This window comes from Elephantulus edwardii, unplaced genomic scaffold (genome assembly GCF_000299155.1).
Source record: "Elephantulus edwardii isolate Elephantulus edwardi_28Jun2011 unplaced genomic scaffold, EleEdw1.0 scaffold00047, whole genome shotgun sequence".
NCBI classification, from domain to species: Eukaryota; Metazoa; Chordata; class Mammalia; order Macroscelidea; family Macroscelididae; genus Elephantulus; species Elephantulus edwardii.
Genome location: NW_006399797.1, coordinates 16,195,451 through 16,211,225, shown reverse-complemented (window position 1 = coordinate 16,211,225; position 15,775 = coordinate 16,195,451). Strand labels below are relative to the sequence as shown.

General features: G+C 37.9%; 1 protein-coding gene across 2 annotated transcripts in view; it reads right to left on the bottom strand.

The window, feature by feature from the left end:
- CPSF6 (cleavage and polyadenylation specific factor 6, 68kDa) overlaps positions 1-15,775 on the bottom strand; it is a 41,695-nt gene that overhangs the window by 9,115 nt on the left and 16,805 nt on the right. Inside the window, exons 4-9 of one of the 2 annotated variants that reach the window (XM_006886077.1) lie at positions 5,974-6,119; positions 4,912-5,085; positions 4,672-4,782; positions 3,700-4,204; positions 1,733-1,848; positions 775-928 (exon numbers count right to left, since the gene is read on the bottom strand). In XM_006886077.1, the coding sequence (XP_006886139.1) occupies positions 775-928; positions 1,733-1,848; positions 3,700-4,204; positions 4,672-4,782; positions 4,912-5,085; positions 5,974-6,119 (1,206 nt within the window). The remainder of the gene's footprint in view (positions 1-774; positions 929-1,732; positions 1,849-3,699; positions 4,205-4,671; positions 4,783-4,911; positions 5,086-5,973; positions 6,120-15,775) is intronic. The other variant, XM_006886078.1, reaches the window with a different exon arrangement.

Genomic DNA, 15,775 nt, shown 5'->3' with positions numbered 1-15,775 from the left:
ATTTTCCTTTGAGAAAGTATGTAAATTTTCTGTATTAACTAACTTTACAAACCCTCCAAAACTTGGGGTTGGGGAAATCTATCCAATAAGAAAAAACCCAAGAAACAGATCATTCATTATGTCCATTCTATACAAGGCACTGTTTAGGCATTAGAAACAGTACTGAACAGATAGAAGAGACTCCTCACGCTGTAGCGTAGTGCAAGAAAAGGGAATTTAGTAATTAAAAAGAATACGTTACAGTAAAGCACTATGAATTAATAAACAAAGATATGACAGACTAACCTGGGAGAAGAGCCCTCCTAAGAAGTTAGATTGTATTGAAGGCTGAAGGATAAAAAAATCAGCTATGTGGAGAGCAAGGAAAAAGGGTCCAGCAGAAGCAGTATCAAGAGCAAAATCAGTGAGGTGTCAGAGAAAAAGAAGGAAGACTAGAACAGCTGGAATATACTAAGCAATGGGGAGGGGTACAAGATGAAACTGTTAAAATAGGTATGAAATACATCAAACAGTGCCTCATTATTTCCAGTTTTATCCTAACAGGAAATGGAAGCCTTACAAGAGTTTTAAGCAAATGCCTGACATTTGATAGAAAATTAAAATACCCCTCTGGCTGCTAAGTAAACAACAGGTACAATCAGATCTTCACTTGATCTTAGTCAAAAGGCCGAGAAGCGATTAGAATCAGATCTTAACTTGAACGTTTTCCAAGAACAATAAATTTCCGTTTGTAAATTAGACACTTTAAATATACATGAGACAGAAAAGTTTTACCTTGATCCTGATCCATAAGACTTGGACTCAATTCCATGAAGGCAATCTTGCAAAGAGCTAATAAGGACTTTGCAGCGATCATCAGCAGATACTTTGGATTGTTTAATTAAGGAAATTGCAGTTACCAATGTCTCAATAGCACTCCCATAATCACCTGTGGAAGAAGAGTGAGTGCGAAGTCAAATTTCATTTCCAAAGTATCAACAAATCACTGGGGGCAAGGTAACTAACTGGGGAGGAAGGGAGGAGGAGTTGTTCACTTTTTACAGAAAGCATTTCATCTTTTGCTTTCATGTCATGAAATGAATTCAGTCTGTTTTACTTTAGCAGTGTGAATGACCATTCTGCAAATATGAGAAAAAGACCTCAGACATAAGACTTAAAAAAGTTACATCTACTAATTTAAAATTAGAGGACTTTCCATTACTTACACCATGACATACACATAGCATCTTTTAATGCCTCTTAATTCTAGGTAATTTATCTGGTGGCACAGGGTGGTGTAGTATGTAGGGTGTTTGTTAAGCTGCTAACCAAAAGGTCGTGTCTCTGGCACTTAAATCCACCAACTGCTTCTCAAGAGAAAGGCAGTCTTTTCCTGTTGCAAATTACAGCCTTGAAAACTCAATGAAGGGTTGCCAGGAGTTGGAACCAACTCAATGGCAATACATTTGAGTTTACTGGCTCAAATGGTTAAGTGATTGACTACTAACCAAAAAGTTGGTAGTTCTACTAACCCACCCAGGATAGCCTTTAAGACAGGCCTAGTGATCTGCTTTCTAAGTCACAGCCTTAAAAACCCTGTGTGTATTCAGCATATTTGAATATCCATCATAAGCAAAAACAATGATTTGGAAAGATTAAAAAGATGTAAATTACTCAACATCAAGACAACATTCAAAATTCAAGATGTAATAACATAAATAAGGAAAATTAATAAAGGAAGATATATACAAACCAGCACTAGCATCAGACACAGCTCTTGAAATGGCACTGCTTGAGATTGCCCTATTTCTATTCATGATTTCTTCAAACTCAGCTTCACTCAATGGTGTTCGTGCAGTATCCATTTCCCTAGAAAGTAAAAATAAAATTATACCCAAAAGCTTTTTTAAGTTAGTCCTAACAGTATAAAGTGGTGCATACAAGCAGCTTTTGACTAATGCCTTCTATGTAGTGGTTACTTTTCCAGAATGAAGAATGTCATTTTTTAACCCATTAAGAGAACAAGTCAAAACCAATAAAAATTTTCATGTAGTTTAAGTCCACTATCCACAAGGCTCAACTCACAAGAGACAATAAATGTCTCAAATTCTTTTTTTTTTTATGTCTCAAATTCTTAGCAGATCATGCCAATGGAAAGAGAAAAATAGTTGATTGATTTTATATGGTATTACTGTTTTGTATTTGCATAATATTGCTTAACTGATTATTCCCAATGTTTATAAACATCCTAACTAAATTATAATCATTCAAAATACAAGCATAATTTCAACTAAATAGTGACTAGTATTCATTCTGCCTCCTTTTAAAAACACTCATCGGCCTGTATGGAAAAAAAAATTAATCTTCTCTAACTTTTAATTTTCCAAGTCTAATTTTTTACATTATATCACAAAAAATTTTTAAGTGGAAACCTAAAAGTGTAGGCATTCTCTAGGAAAGGCTATGTGACTCAAGAAATTTTCAAACCAAGTCACATAAAATACTCCTCCAGAAAAAAGAAAAAGAAGTTACTACTCTAGGTTCAAGTTAAAATAATTTTTTTCCAAAGGAAGTAAACCTTTTTTTCCTAGTTATAAAGTTGGACTTCCTGACACAGTAAAATGAACCTTAAACAAAATTCCAAAACAAAAATCAACTCACTGCCATTGAGTCAGCTGACTGATAACAGCCCACTACTGGTTTTTTAGGTTGTACATTTTTATGGCAGGAGGCTGCCTCATCTTCTAGGTATACATCCAAAAGGGTTAAAAACAGAATACAATCAGATACATGCACACCAACATTCACTGGAGCATCTTCATAGTCAAAAAGGTGGAAACAACAGAAATGTCCATCACCAGAGGAATAGATAAGGTATTACACAATAGACTGTAATTCAGCCATAAACAAGACATGAACATCTAATATACATTACAACATTGATGAACTTTAAAAACATTCTGCTTGAAATAACTCATCACACAAAGACAAATGTCATGATCCCATTTGAAATATTTAGAATAGGTAAAATGCATAGAGACCAAAGCGAATATTGGTGGTAACCAGGGTTGAGTGGGAAGAAGTTACAGTGTAAGACTAGTTTCAGTTAAGAGTAATGAAAAATTGGAAATGGGTAACAGTGATGGTCACATATGGATGCTGTCATAAAAATCAGTGTCAGTGAATTTTACACATAATGGTCAAAATGGCATGTTTTGTGTTTTTTACACTTAAAAAAATATATATATTAGGATTAGAGCAACAATAGAAAAGTTAGTAATCTGCTACTCAGAACTGATTAGCAACATAATTTATAGTACCTAGCAGAGAAACCAACCTAATTCCTAAAATAATAATAATGTTCTGCTTGGTCTCATCAATAGAAAATGATGTTTAGACTCTAAAATCTTGAAAAAATGCCTACAGATCTCATTTATTACATTCTCTTTATTAACCTTTCTTCAATTTGAACAATGGATGCAAAGCTCTGAGATTTATTAAGTTTGCCCTAAATGGTGTGACTATGTAAATGATTTGGGATTATTCCTGACACTGTTCCGCATTTTCATGCTAACATGCGTCTGCTTTAACTTGTAAGAGAAAGCAATACAAAAATTATCTAGGGGAAAGGCCAACATTAAGGACTTTAGTGATGGAGTCTAGAGTATCTTTACCAATCAAAAATACTGAGTTTACGTTCCTAGTTACATAATAACTTACCTTCCAGGGGGCCCATAGTCACCTCTATCATATGGTGGAGGTCGGCCATATGGGTCTGTTGGTGGTGGCCCCCGGCTATCTGATGTAGGCATTCCACTGTTAGTTGGTGGAGGAAAGAAAGCTGGGTTCACATGTGGAGCTGGTGGTGGAGCTCCTGGAGGTGGTCCAGGAAGATGTGGAGGAGGAGCAAGTGTAATAGGTGGCCCAAGAGGACCAGGTGGACGAGGTGGAAAGGGGCCTGGAGGTGGAGGTGGTCCCTGTTGCGGAGGTGGTGGACCAGGAGGGGGGCCGTAGCCTGGAACTGGAGGTGGAGGACCAGGAGGAAGTGGACCCAATGGAGGCTGCCCAAAAGGCTGTCCAGGAAATAGAACTGGTGGTGGAGGGCGATCTCCTCGATTAGGAGGCCCAGCTAGTGGAGGAGGCAGAACCTGACCAGGAGGTGGAGGACCTGGTGGACCAGGTGGGCCTGGAGGACCTAACGGTGGACGTGGTGGTGTCTGCCCAGCTATAAAATAAAGAGGGGGTGGGGGAGAGGGAGAGAGGGGGGGAGAGAGAGAGAGAGAGAGAGAAATGCACTTCATTAAAATATTTTAACCTTTATGCTAAGATTATTCTCTTAACGTATAACCCATAGACCAAGATTCTCTTTAAGTGAAACCCAAATGGTAAATGCTACACTAACAAGTACTCAGCGAATTATATCCTCACAAATTTAACTAGCTCAATTTATGCTAAGAGAAATTATTAAAATACAACTTAAATTAAGATTACAATGCTTAGTGCTATTTTCCATCTTTCAGTGTACATACACTTCTTACAGTGAAATCACCCACCTTATATTCTACTCTGATGCCAAGCTAGAAAGTGAAACGAGGAAAATTGGTCTTGAAAGGATTTTTTAAGAGGTAAGAAAATAAGACGGATGTAAATATTCTATATATAAGTCAAGCAAGTTTGGAGAAAAATAAAGACCTTTTAGGCCAAAAATGGGTATTTCCTCTATGCTGTGCCCCATATGCCATGGAATCCTAGTTTCCAGGAACAAAGGCCGAGTTCCTTTAACAAGATGCTTGATCAAATTTCCTGGATTCCAAAAATAGCATAACAAGGAGAGTAAGTCACATTAATAATGCATTACTTGAAAAAGAGAGAAAAGGAAAAGAGGCATTAGGTAGACATGTCTTATCCATGGTAATTAAAGAAAATTTTTACCTGGAAAAGGTGGGGGTGGCCCTCCTGGTCCTGCTGGCCCAGGAAATCTGTCCCCACCGGGAACAGCCCCTGGAAAACGGCCCCGTCCTCTACCACCTTGAGGAAATGCTGCACGTGAACTGCCTCCTGGAGGACCAGCTTTACCTTCCCCAGACATTTGTCCTGATTGTGTAGCTGCAAATATCCAAATACTCATAAATAGCACTTATTAAAATAGTTCTCTGAAATGTAACCACTGTTATTAGGAATAATTCTACTTCCAACGTCATTTGTACTACGTAGTAATTTGTAAATATGTTGGGCCTGTGCAAACTATAAACTATATTTTTAAGGAAAATATTCACATCTATGTAAGGTTTGGGTTTTTTTAAAACGTAAGTTCTTTTAAAGTCTTAAAATCCAGGTTTAAAATGAAACTATCTATCTCCAAGAAATAAACAGTACTTTGCAGCAGCCAAGACAGAAATTCTTCAACAGAAATCTCATTTCAGTAGCACAGATCATTTCAATTTTATATGACATTCTTCTAAATCTTAGGTGCTAAAACATTAAAAGAAAAACAACCACTTGAATTTCTGTTAATTATATGATCATCCATCTTATTTCTTTAAATTAGGACATTCACAAATGTTAATGGCAATTTTTTTTCTAGAGTCACTTTACCAATTATGAAAAGTCTTGGTGCCAAATAGAAAATCCGTATTTTCTGGCTATCAGTGGTCTCTCAACTACAACACACATTCAAATTTTCCTTAAATCTAAGGAATACGTTGTAGTTTCTTCCTTGTGCTAAGATGTGAATGATGGGATAAGAATGGAATGACTAAAACACTCACACACTGTTGCACAGTATTGGGTCAGTGTCATCTAAAGAGAAATGGAATGGTAGTAGGTTTTCAGCATATGATCATAACCAATAATCAAATAAAATTCAAAGATAGACTCTAAGAGATTTCCTAGTGAACTAAACATTAAGATGACATCTCTAGTATAATATCTACCCAAATATGACCAATATTAAAACACATATCTTTTAACAAAAGCCTCTGATGGATAGCTTACTTTTCCGGGACTGCATTTCAAATTGACTCAGGAACTGTTTATTGCATGGAGTCACAACAGGATTTTGCCCATGTAGTTCTCTTTTAGGCAACAGATCCATTAACTTTTTTGATGATGCCTCAGATCCAACACCAACAAGCGCAAACCTAAAAGATTTTAAAGGGGTAACAATAGAAAGTAATGGGAGATTAATAATGTTGGAGTGGTTAAAAACAAACAAAAATTTAATCTACACCTATTTACATTCAGTCTTCAAGTTGGAACCAACTCACAGCTGACCATCACTGGGTTTCCAAGGCTGCAAATCACATGGGAGGAAATGGAACATCTTCCTCCCACAGAGACCTTTAGGATTTAAGCCACCAGAGGCACTACTTTTTAGTTAGCAAGTGTCATTTCCTACCCACTACACAACATTCTCAAAAAACCCAACCAATAACAATCTCTTTACTGTTGAGTCGGAACCAATTCATAGCTAACTCTACAGTAGGTTTTCCAATGCTGTAAATCACATTAAAGGAGACTGTACATCTTTCTCCTCGAGAGCCAATGGTGGGTTCAAACCACCAGAGAGAAACCACACCACTGTTAGGTTAGCAGTACAACCTCATATAGATTGTACCACCACAGCTCCTACATAGATTTCAGAAAACCAATACTTTTCTAAATTGAAGCTGTGTGAGTTCTTATTTTCACCCTTTAACATTTAAGTATACATTTAATAGTTTTTAGTATATTCAATCATACAACCATTCATTTTTAATATTCTGAACCACAAATTCTGAGCATTTTCCTTGCCTCCCCCTCCAATCCTGTTATCCATTAGCGGCTATTCTAGTACTCATTCTCCCTCAGCCTTACAGAACCACTCATGCACTTTAAGAGAGCCATGGTGGCTTAGTGGTAAGGAATTGTGTTGCAAACCCAAGGACACACAACTCAAATTCACTAGATGCTCTGCAGAATAAAAATGGACAATCTCCTCCCATACAATTTACTGTCTTTGAAAATCTACTGGAGGGTCAGTTATGAGTCGGTTCTGACCTGATGTTACACAACAACAATCTACTTTCTGTCTGTCCTGATTTGCCTATCCTAGCTATCTCGTATAATTGCAATCATGCATGGCCTTTTTGTGTTTGGCTTCTTTCACTCAGCATGGGGATTTATATAGCATGGTTTTCTTGATGGTCTAACAGTACTATGGATATATATGGCATTTTATTAAACATGTGCTGATCTTTTGAGTTGCTTTCCACTTCTTGGCTACCATGAATAAAACTGCTAAAAACATTGTGGAAATGTTATAAACTTCCACTTCTCCTGGGTTTTTACTTAGAAGTGCAATTACATAGTAACCAATTTAATCTTTTGAAGAATTGTAAGATTGTTTTCCAAACTGGCTGCAACATTTTACATTTCTACTGCAATGTATTATATTAGGGTTTAAGTTTACCAACATAGTTGCCTAAAACTGGTACTATCTTTTTGATCATAGCTATACTTCTCATTGTTGCTATGTGCTGTCAGGTCAACTACAATTCACAGAGAACCTATGAACATATGTAAACTGTGCACTATCTTGCACCATCTATGATGTACCTGAACCCATTGTTAAGTCACTGTGTCAATCCATCTTACTGAGGATCTTTTCCTTACACTGACCCTTGACCCTACTAGGCAAGCTAACCTTTTCCAAGAACTGGCTCCTCCTAACAACATGCCGAGAGTACCTGAAACAAAGCAACCCTTATCTTTGCCTCCAAAAAGCACCCTGATCGCACTTTCTCTAAAACATATCTGTTTCTTCTCTGGCAGCCCACAGGACATTCAGTACTCTTCTCCAACGCCACAACTCAAAAGCATTGGTTCTTCTATCATCCTTATTTATTATCCATTTTGTGTAAAGAAAATGGGTATGAAGTGGTATATTTCATTGTAGTTTGGATATGCATTTGCCTGATGACTAATGTTGCCTGCCTTTAATTTGCTCATGGAGAGAGCAGCCTATTCAGATATTTTACCGATTTTTGAGTTATTTGTCCTCATTACTGAATTGTAAAAACTGTGACCCACATAACTTTTGTTGTGTGGACTCCAGTCTGACTCTCTTAATATTGTCCTTGAAGCATAAAACAATTTCGTTTTGAAGCCTTCCAGTTTATTGATATGTGCTGTTGAATCAAAACAGATTCAGAGATGGTGACCCTCCAATGGGTTTTCAGAGGCTGTAAACTTTGAGGGAGGAGATTGTTCATCTTTCTTCCATGGAGCAACTGGTAGTTCAAACTGCCTGTCTTTGGGTTGACAAAGCAAATCTTTACCAACTGAACTACCATTTTTTATTGTTTGCTTGTGCTGTAGATGTCATATCTAAAAAGGAATTATCTCAATGTACCTGAATTGGGGGAGGGAGGGATCAAGAATTACCTAATCCAAGGCCATGAAAATATATCCCGTTTTCTTCTAAGAGTAATTTTTTTATTAAAAAGATTTGTAATTGACTTAATAATTGAGAACTTGTAATGCACTTGTGTTATACTCGTAATACATCTAGATAACAAAAGTTACCTGACTGCTAAAGTTTAAAAATTTTACCCACGATACCTTGTATCTTTCTAATGTTAGAGTACAGTGAATACAACTCATGATCTTGGACAGTAATTACTGATGTCCCAGGGATTATTAATGAGGTGAGCAGAGATACATCCTCTTATCTAAGTTTCCACCCTCAAATGCATTAAAAATCTTACCAGGCTATGCTTGCTAAGGTATACAAAGAACGTAATTCTCCATTTGCTATCTGTACCTGCAGACAAAGCAATCATTTTCTACTTAAGATGTTACAAGGTAGAAAACCAGATGAGCTCATGTATAATTATGCCTATAACAAGACCCAGGATAGTTTCTTTTTGAGTGATTATTTTAAGCAAAGTAACCTGGTAACACTCGATGGTACAAACTGTTAAGATTTTCAGCTATTAACCAAAAGACTTAGAGGCTTAAGTCTACACAGAGGCACCTCAGAAGAAAGGCCTGGCAATCTACTTCTGAAAATCAGCCACTGAAAATATCTCCTGGGACACAGTGCTGTTTTGCCACACTGAGCACTATCAGGCACAACTGACTCAACAGCAAGCTTCTTTTTAAATGTTAGTGGCTCAGAAGGTTTTGGCATATTCTGCTCTAGTTTTTATGAGGACTATCAAGGCACAGAGAAGTTAAATATCTGTTTCAAAGTCACATATTTCTAGTGAAGAGTAGAGCAAAAATTTAAACCCAGGAAGTTGAGTTCCAGGACTTGTGTTCTCAATAAGGGACTACATTCAATTATGGTCATTATCTAGAAGTCAAAAGATACAACCACCAGTCAGTTCCTCTCTGTGTACTTTCCCAAAGCATTTACCACACCCTACTCTTAGGACATGTTTCTTCAACCTGTGAAAGCTTCTAAAGTAGGGTATATGGAATGGTCAATAAACTATACATGTTGTTTGTTGTTAGGTGCTGTCCAGTCGCTTGTTCATAGGGACCCTATGTACAAAAGCCCTAAGCCCTGCTCTATCTTGTGCCAATCACACTGCCTCTGACACACCCATCCAGATTACTCCAGTCACTGAATCAGTGCACCTCATAGAGGGTCTTCCCCTCTAATACAAGAAAAACAGATCTTTAAGTCCCAATGAGGGCAGGGGAAAAAAAAAAAAAATTTAGGACACAGCATATATGTTGCTCAAGGTGAACTCAAGTACTTTAAGCATGCTTTAAAATATTTAGAAAAAGTCTAGGTCATTCAAACTGTTAGCAGTGAAAAGAATGCTTACATCTCTCTCTGGAGTTGGGAGGTATATGGTTCAGAAAGAAAGGAAACAAGGGGACATTCAATCTTCTCTTTCATTTTGAAAACCTTCAGAATATAAAACTTGTTTAACAAAAAATACGATATACTTGTCACAACAAATGAAAATTGTTTTATATTCTCATAACTGCTTATGTAAATACCAAGTAGACTGGTCAACAAAAAGAGAAATTACCAGATCCTCTGCCTTTGAGCCAATAATTTGTTTCTGAAATTATAAATCGTAAGGGGAGCAGACAATCTCTGCCTTTTCCCTGTGAGATCAAATCACTGACATTTCAGGTGGCATCTTTGTGTAATTTGTTAAAAAGTTCTCATAGAGGATAACAGAAGGACTCATAACAGCAACAAACCTTAATGACTATGGTTGCTTATTTATAAAGCAGCAACAATAATGGTAATAAATTAACCTATGCAAACTAATCATGTTGTCAAGTGCTATCAAGATGCCTATAACTCACAGCAACTATGAACAACAAATTGGAACCTTGCTCTGTCCTGCCGCCTTCACACTTTCTGATGTTCTCAAGTCCACAGTGAGAGTCATGGTGTAATTTTGTTGAATCATCTTCTCTTTCTCTGACCCTTTATCTTTCTCAGCATGATGTCTTTTTCCAACACAACATATTCATAGCATATGAGATGAAGCTTCATCATTCATGGCTCTAAGAAGCACCCTGTTAGCATTTTCTCCAACAAAGGCTCATTTGTGTTTTTTGGCACTCTATGATATATTTAATACTATTGCTAACACCACAATTCAAAGGCATTCTTCTGTCTTCCTTACTCACTGTGCAACTTTTAGATGCATACAAAACAAATGAAAATACCATGGCTTGGGTCACAGGCATCTTAGTCTCTGAACTGAGAATGTGGTGGATGTAAAGGGAGGAATTCCGATTCTAGCAGCCATATACATAATCTACTCTCCTTTGTGCCTCTAAGATACATGATCGACATACTATGACCATATTCAGTACGTGTACCATATAAATTTCCTATCTTTTCCAAATGCAACACTTTTTGATTTCTTGCGGGCTGCTACCATGAATACTGATTTTAGGTGCCTGACAATGCCAATCTTTTCTTCATCTATCACGAGCCTTTTGATTTCTTCGTTTTGAGATGTAATCCATATTGAAGGCTATAGTCTGTAGTTTTCTGCAGCAAGTGCTTCAATTCGTCTTCACTTTCTGTAAACAAAGTTGTGTCACCTGCATAATACAGGTTGCTGATTAGGCCTCTAATGCTGATGTCACATTCTTCTTCATATTATCCAGCTCCCTGAATTATTTTCTTGGCATACAGATTGAATCTGTCTGGAAAATGGATACAACTCTAACAAACATTTCCTGATTCTAAACCATGCAATGTTGGCTTGGTCTGTTTGGACTACTGTTTCTTGGTCTATGTACACGTTTCACATAAGCACAATTAAGTGTTCTGCGATTCCCATTCTTCTCAATGTTATTAATAATTTGTTACGATCCACACAGTCAAATATCTTTGTATAGTCAATAAAACATCATTTTAGTATTTTTTGCTTTCAATCAAGAGCTTCCTGACATCTTGATTGTGCTTATGCAAAACCTATACTTGGACCAGGAAGCAGTCCTTCAGAACAGAGCAAGGAAACACCACATGGTTCAAAATCAGGAAAAGAGTGTGTCAGTAATGCATTGTCTCCATTATCTTTTTAACACATCATTTGGGAGGCTGGGCTTTCTGAGGAGGAATGTAGCATCAAGACTAGAGGAAGACTCAACAACCTACATTATGCAGATGACACAATCTTGCTTGCTTTCTGAAACTAAGGACTGAAGTGCTTGCTGCAGAAGGTCAAGGACTGTAGTCTTCAGTATGGACTGAAGCTCAATATCAAGAAGACAAAGAGTCTCATAACTGGGCCAAATGGCAGCACCATGATGGATGGATAAGGGATTGAGTTGTTAACAATTGCAGCATCCTTGGCTCCACAGTCAGAACTCTTGGCACCAGCACTCAGGAAATCAAAAGACAAACTGCATTAGGAAATCTGCAGTCAGGGAACTCTAGAGACTAAGGTGCACTTGATGTAGGCCATAGTCTTTGCAATTACTGGCTATGCATCACAGAGCTGGACAATGACTAAGAATGATAGAGAATTGGTGCTTTTGAGTTGTGCTGCTGAACTAAGTCTTGAACATACCATGGCCTGCCAAGAAAACAAATAGGTCTGTCCCAGAGAGGGTAAAACAAAAGTTTCTCCTTTGAGTCTAGGACTTAGAAGCTTTGTCTCACAAACTTTGGGCATGAAGCCAGGAGGGACTGGTCTTTGGAGAAGGACATCATGCTCGGAAGGGTGGAAGGATGGCACACAAGAAGAAGACCCCAGATGAGAAGATTTGATACAGTAATTGGTGGAATGGGGTAAATGTGTTGGAGTCAGTGGGACTGACTCAGGACAGGGCAGGTTTCAGAGCTGCTGTACATAGGGTTACTGTGAGTTACAGATGACTTGCCAGCACCTAACAACAACAATCACCATCACGTGATATCAGTAATGCTATCTCTTTTGCCATGGCTTTTTCTGAATAGAATTTGAATTTCTGGCAGTGCCTGGAAATGTACTGCTCCAGCCATTTTCAAATAATCATTATATTGCTAAAAAACTTCTCCCCATAAAATAAAATACCAATTTAAATTTGTTATGTTAATAAAACAAAGAAAATTAAAGTCCACAGGAACCAAGATATGCTCTTGAGTCAATTCCATCTGAATTTCATGATCATCTTAAGAATGGGTTTGAGGCATTGAACACCAATGACTGAAGATCAGATGATCTGTGTGTGGGATGATATGAAGGATATTTCCATGAAGAAAGCATTATAAAACAAAGGCATAAGAAAAAAAAAAATTTAAAAAAAAAGAGGAAAAAGAAAGGAGAAAAATAAAAATAAAGGGGAAAAAAAAATCAAAATTGTGTCAGGAGAGACTCTAAAGATTGTGCTGGAGCTTTGAGAAGCCAAAACAAAAGATTTCAAAGGGCAGCTCAAGAGAACAAAGCATAATGGAATGAGCAGAAAGCCGGAATTGGAGAATGAAAAGGAAAGAACTTGCTCCACATTTCTCAAGCTGAAAGAACTGAAAAAACAAATTTAAGCCTCGTGTCACAATGTTGGAAGATGCCATGGGCAATATATTGAATGACCCAGAAAGCATCAAAAGAAGATGAAGAGAATAAAGACATTGGCAAAAAATAAGGCCCCAGGAATCGATGAGATACCGAATTGTTTCCATTAACAGAAGCAGCTGTGGATGTGCTCACCAACCTGAGTCAGGAAATTTGGAGGACAGCTGTCTGGCCCATGGACTGGAAGAAGTTGATATTTGTTCCCATTCCTAAAAAAGGTGATCCAACTGAATGTGGAAACTATCGAACAATATCATCCAAGCAAAATACTGCTGAAGGCCATTAAAAAAGGGCTAGAATAGTACATAGATAGGGAACTGTCAGAAGTTTAAGCAGAATTTAGAAGGTCATACCAGGGATATCACTGCTGATGTCAGATGGATCCTGGCTTAAAGTAAGGAATACCAGGAGAATGTCTATTTGTGTTTTATTGACTATGCAAAGGCATTTGACTATGTGGTTCATAATAAGTTGGTGCCGACAATGATATGAATGGGAATCCCAGAGCACTTGACTATGCTTATGCAAAATGTGTACTTGGGTCAAGAGGTAGTTGTGTGGAGCAGGAGCACTGCACAGTTTGCAAATGGGAAGGGACTGCGTCAAGGTCATATTCTTCTCTCTCCATACCTATTCAAATTGTATGCTGAGCAAATTATCCAAGAAGCTGGACTCTATGAAGAGGAGTATGGCATCAGGACTGGAGTAAGACTCGTCAATCACCTGCATTATGCAGATGACACAACCTTGCTGGCTCAAAGTGAGGGGGACTTAAAACACTTGTTGCAGAAAGTCAAGGAATGCAGCCTTTGCTATGGATTGCATCTCAATGTCAGGAATACAAAGATTCTTACCACTGGATCACTAACTAGGCAGTGTCATGACAGATGGAGAGGAGATTGAAACTTAAAAGCTTCGCCTTGCTTGGATCCACAATTAACACCCTTGATACCAGCCGTCAAGAAACAAGGAGACACATTGCACTGGGGAAATCTGCAGTTAGGGACCTCTCCAAATTATTGAGGAGTAATGATGTCAGTTTGAGGACTAAGATCCAGGCCATGGTCTTTTCAATCACTTCCTATGCATCTGAGAGCTGGACCATGAATAAGGATGATAAGAACTGATGATGCCTTTGAGCTGTAGTATTGGAGAAGAGCACTGAACATCCCATGGACGGCCAAGATAACAAACAGATTATGTCTTGGAGGCAAGAATGATGAGGCATCACCTCACATACTTTGGGCATATTGGTAGAGGTGCTAGTTCATGGAGAAGGACATGATTTTGGGAAGGGTGGAGGGTCGGCCAAGAAAAAGGAAGACCCTCAACAAGGTAGACTGACACAGTGACTGCTGCAATGGGCTCTTGTGTGTGAGGAAGTGTGAGGATGGAGTGGGATAGAACAGTTTTCAGATCTTGTGTTCACAGGGTGAATTGTACTCGATTCCACGGCACCTAACAATAGACAAAAGGTCCAAGTACCTTCAAAATAGTGGAGAAATTCGAAAACCAAAATTTACATCTTTCATGAGCCTGTCATCTATATTGTAAAGAATATAAAATTTAGGGCTCATCAGCTGTCATCTATTCTAAAAATATTATCCAGGTAAAAACACTTTAAGAGATAAAGAAATGATTGTTATACAAACACATTTACTACACTAAAAACAAGATGACATCTGCTTTTTATCTCCTTTCTCAAGTAGTATCAAACAGCAAGAGATGTTAATTATTCCATGTAGTACATGTATATGCAGCTAAGAAATGAGGCTGAGATTCATTCACTCATTCACACTCATTCTTGCATAGACAATGTAATAAAAAATGGTATCTACTTATACCCTAATTTAAGGGAGCCCTGCTGGTGCAGTGATTAAACAGTTCACCTGCTTACAAAAAAGGTCAGTGGTTCAAACTCACTAACTACTTCACAGAAAAAAGCAATCTGCTTATGAAGATTTACAGTCTTGGAAACACTATGAAGTAGTTCTATTCTGTCCTGTAACACTGCTCTGAACTGGAACTGAGTCAATAGCAACATTTTTCTGTTTTGTTTTTAACTAAATTAAAGGTTGACAATTTAAAACCACCCTGTGACAGTTAAAAAAACCACACAAAACAAACATCACGAGAGAAAAGTCTGACAATCTGCTTTTCTAAGAGATTACAGCTAAGAAAACCCCATTACACAGTTCCACGGAGTAACACACGGGGTCACTGTGAGCTAGCAAAGGAGTATAGTGTGAGGCATTATTCTAAACCAATGCCTGTCACAAATTCAAAAAGGAAATAAGCATATTAAAACTTAGCCTGTTTTTACCCCTGTGGCACAACTTGCAGCTGAACAACAGGCCATACCTATAAGGTGAACAACATTAACACCAGAGTGATGATACTTGGTCTTAAGAATAATTAAGCCCACATGTGATAACACTGCCCTAATGACAAAGCTCCAATAAAGCTTATTACCTAGTAAGGGAGTTCTAGTGGCCTAGATCTGTGCTGCTATAATATCCAAGGCACCAAAGGTTTAAATCCACCAGCTGCTCCGTGGGAGGACAGACAATCTCTTCTTCCACCATTTACTGCCTTTGAAAACCCGCTGGAGGGCCAGTTATGAGTTGATTCTGACTTGAAAGTACACAACAACAAAGTATAAAAAGTAGAAATACCCTGAAACCCACAGCGTCCCTTTTCAGCAGGAAGTAGCTAAGAGAATACGCCATCCCCTTTTCCTTATGACTCAGGGTGAAGTCTCTCTCAGGGAG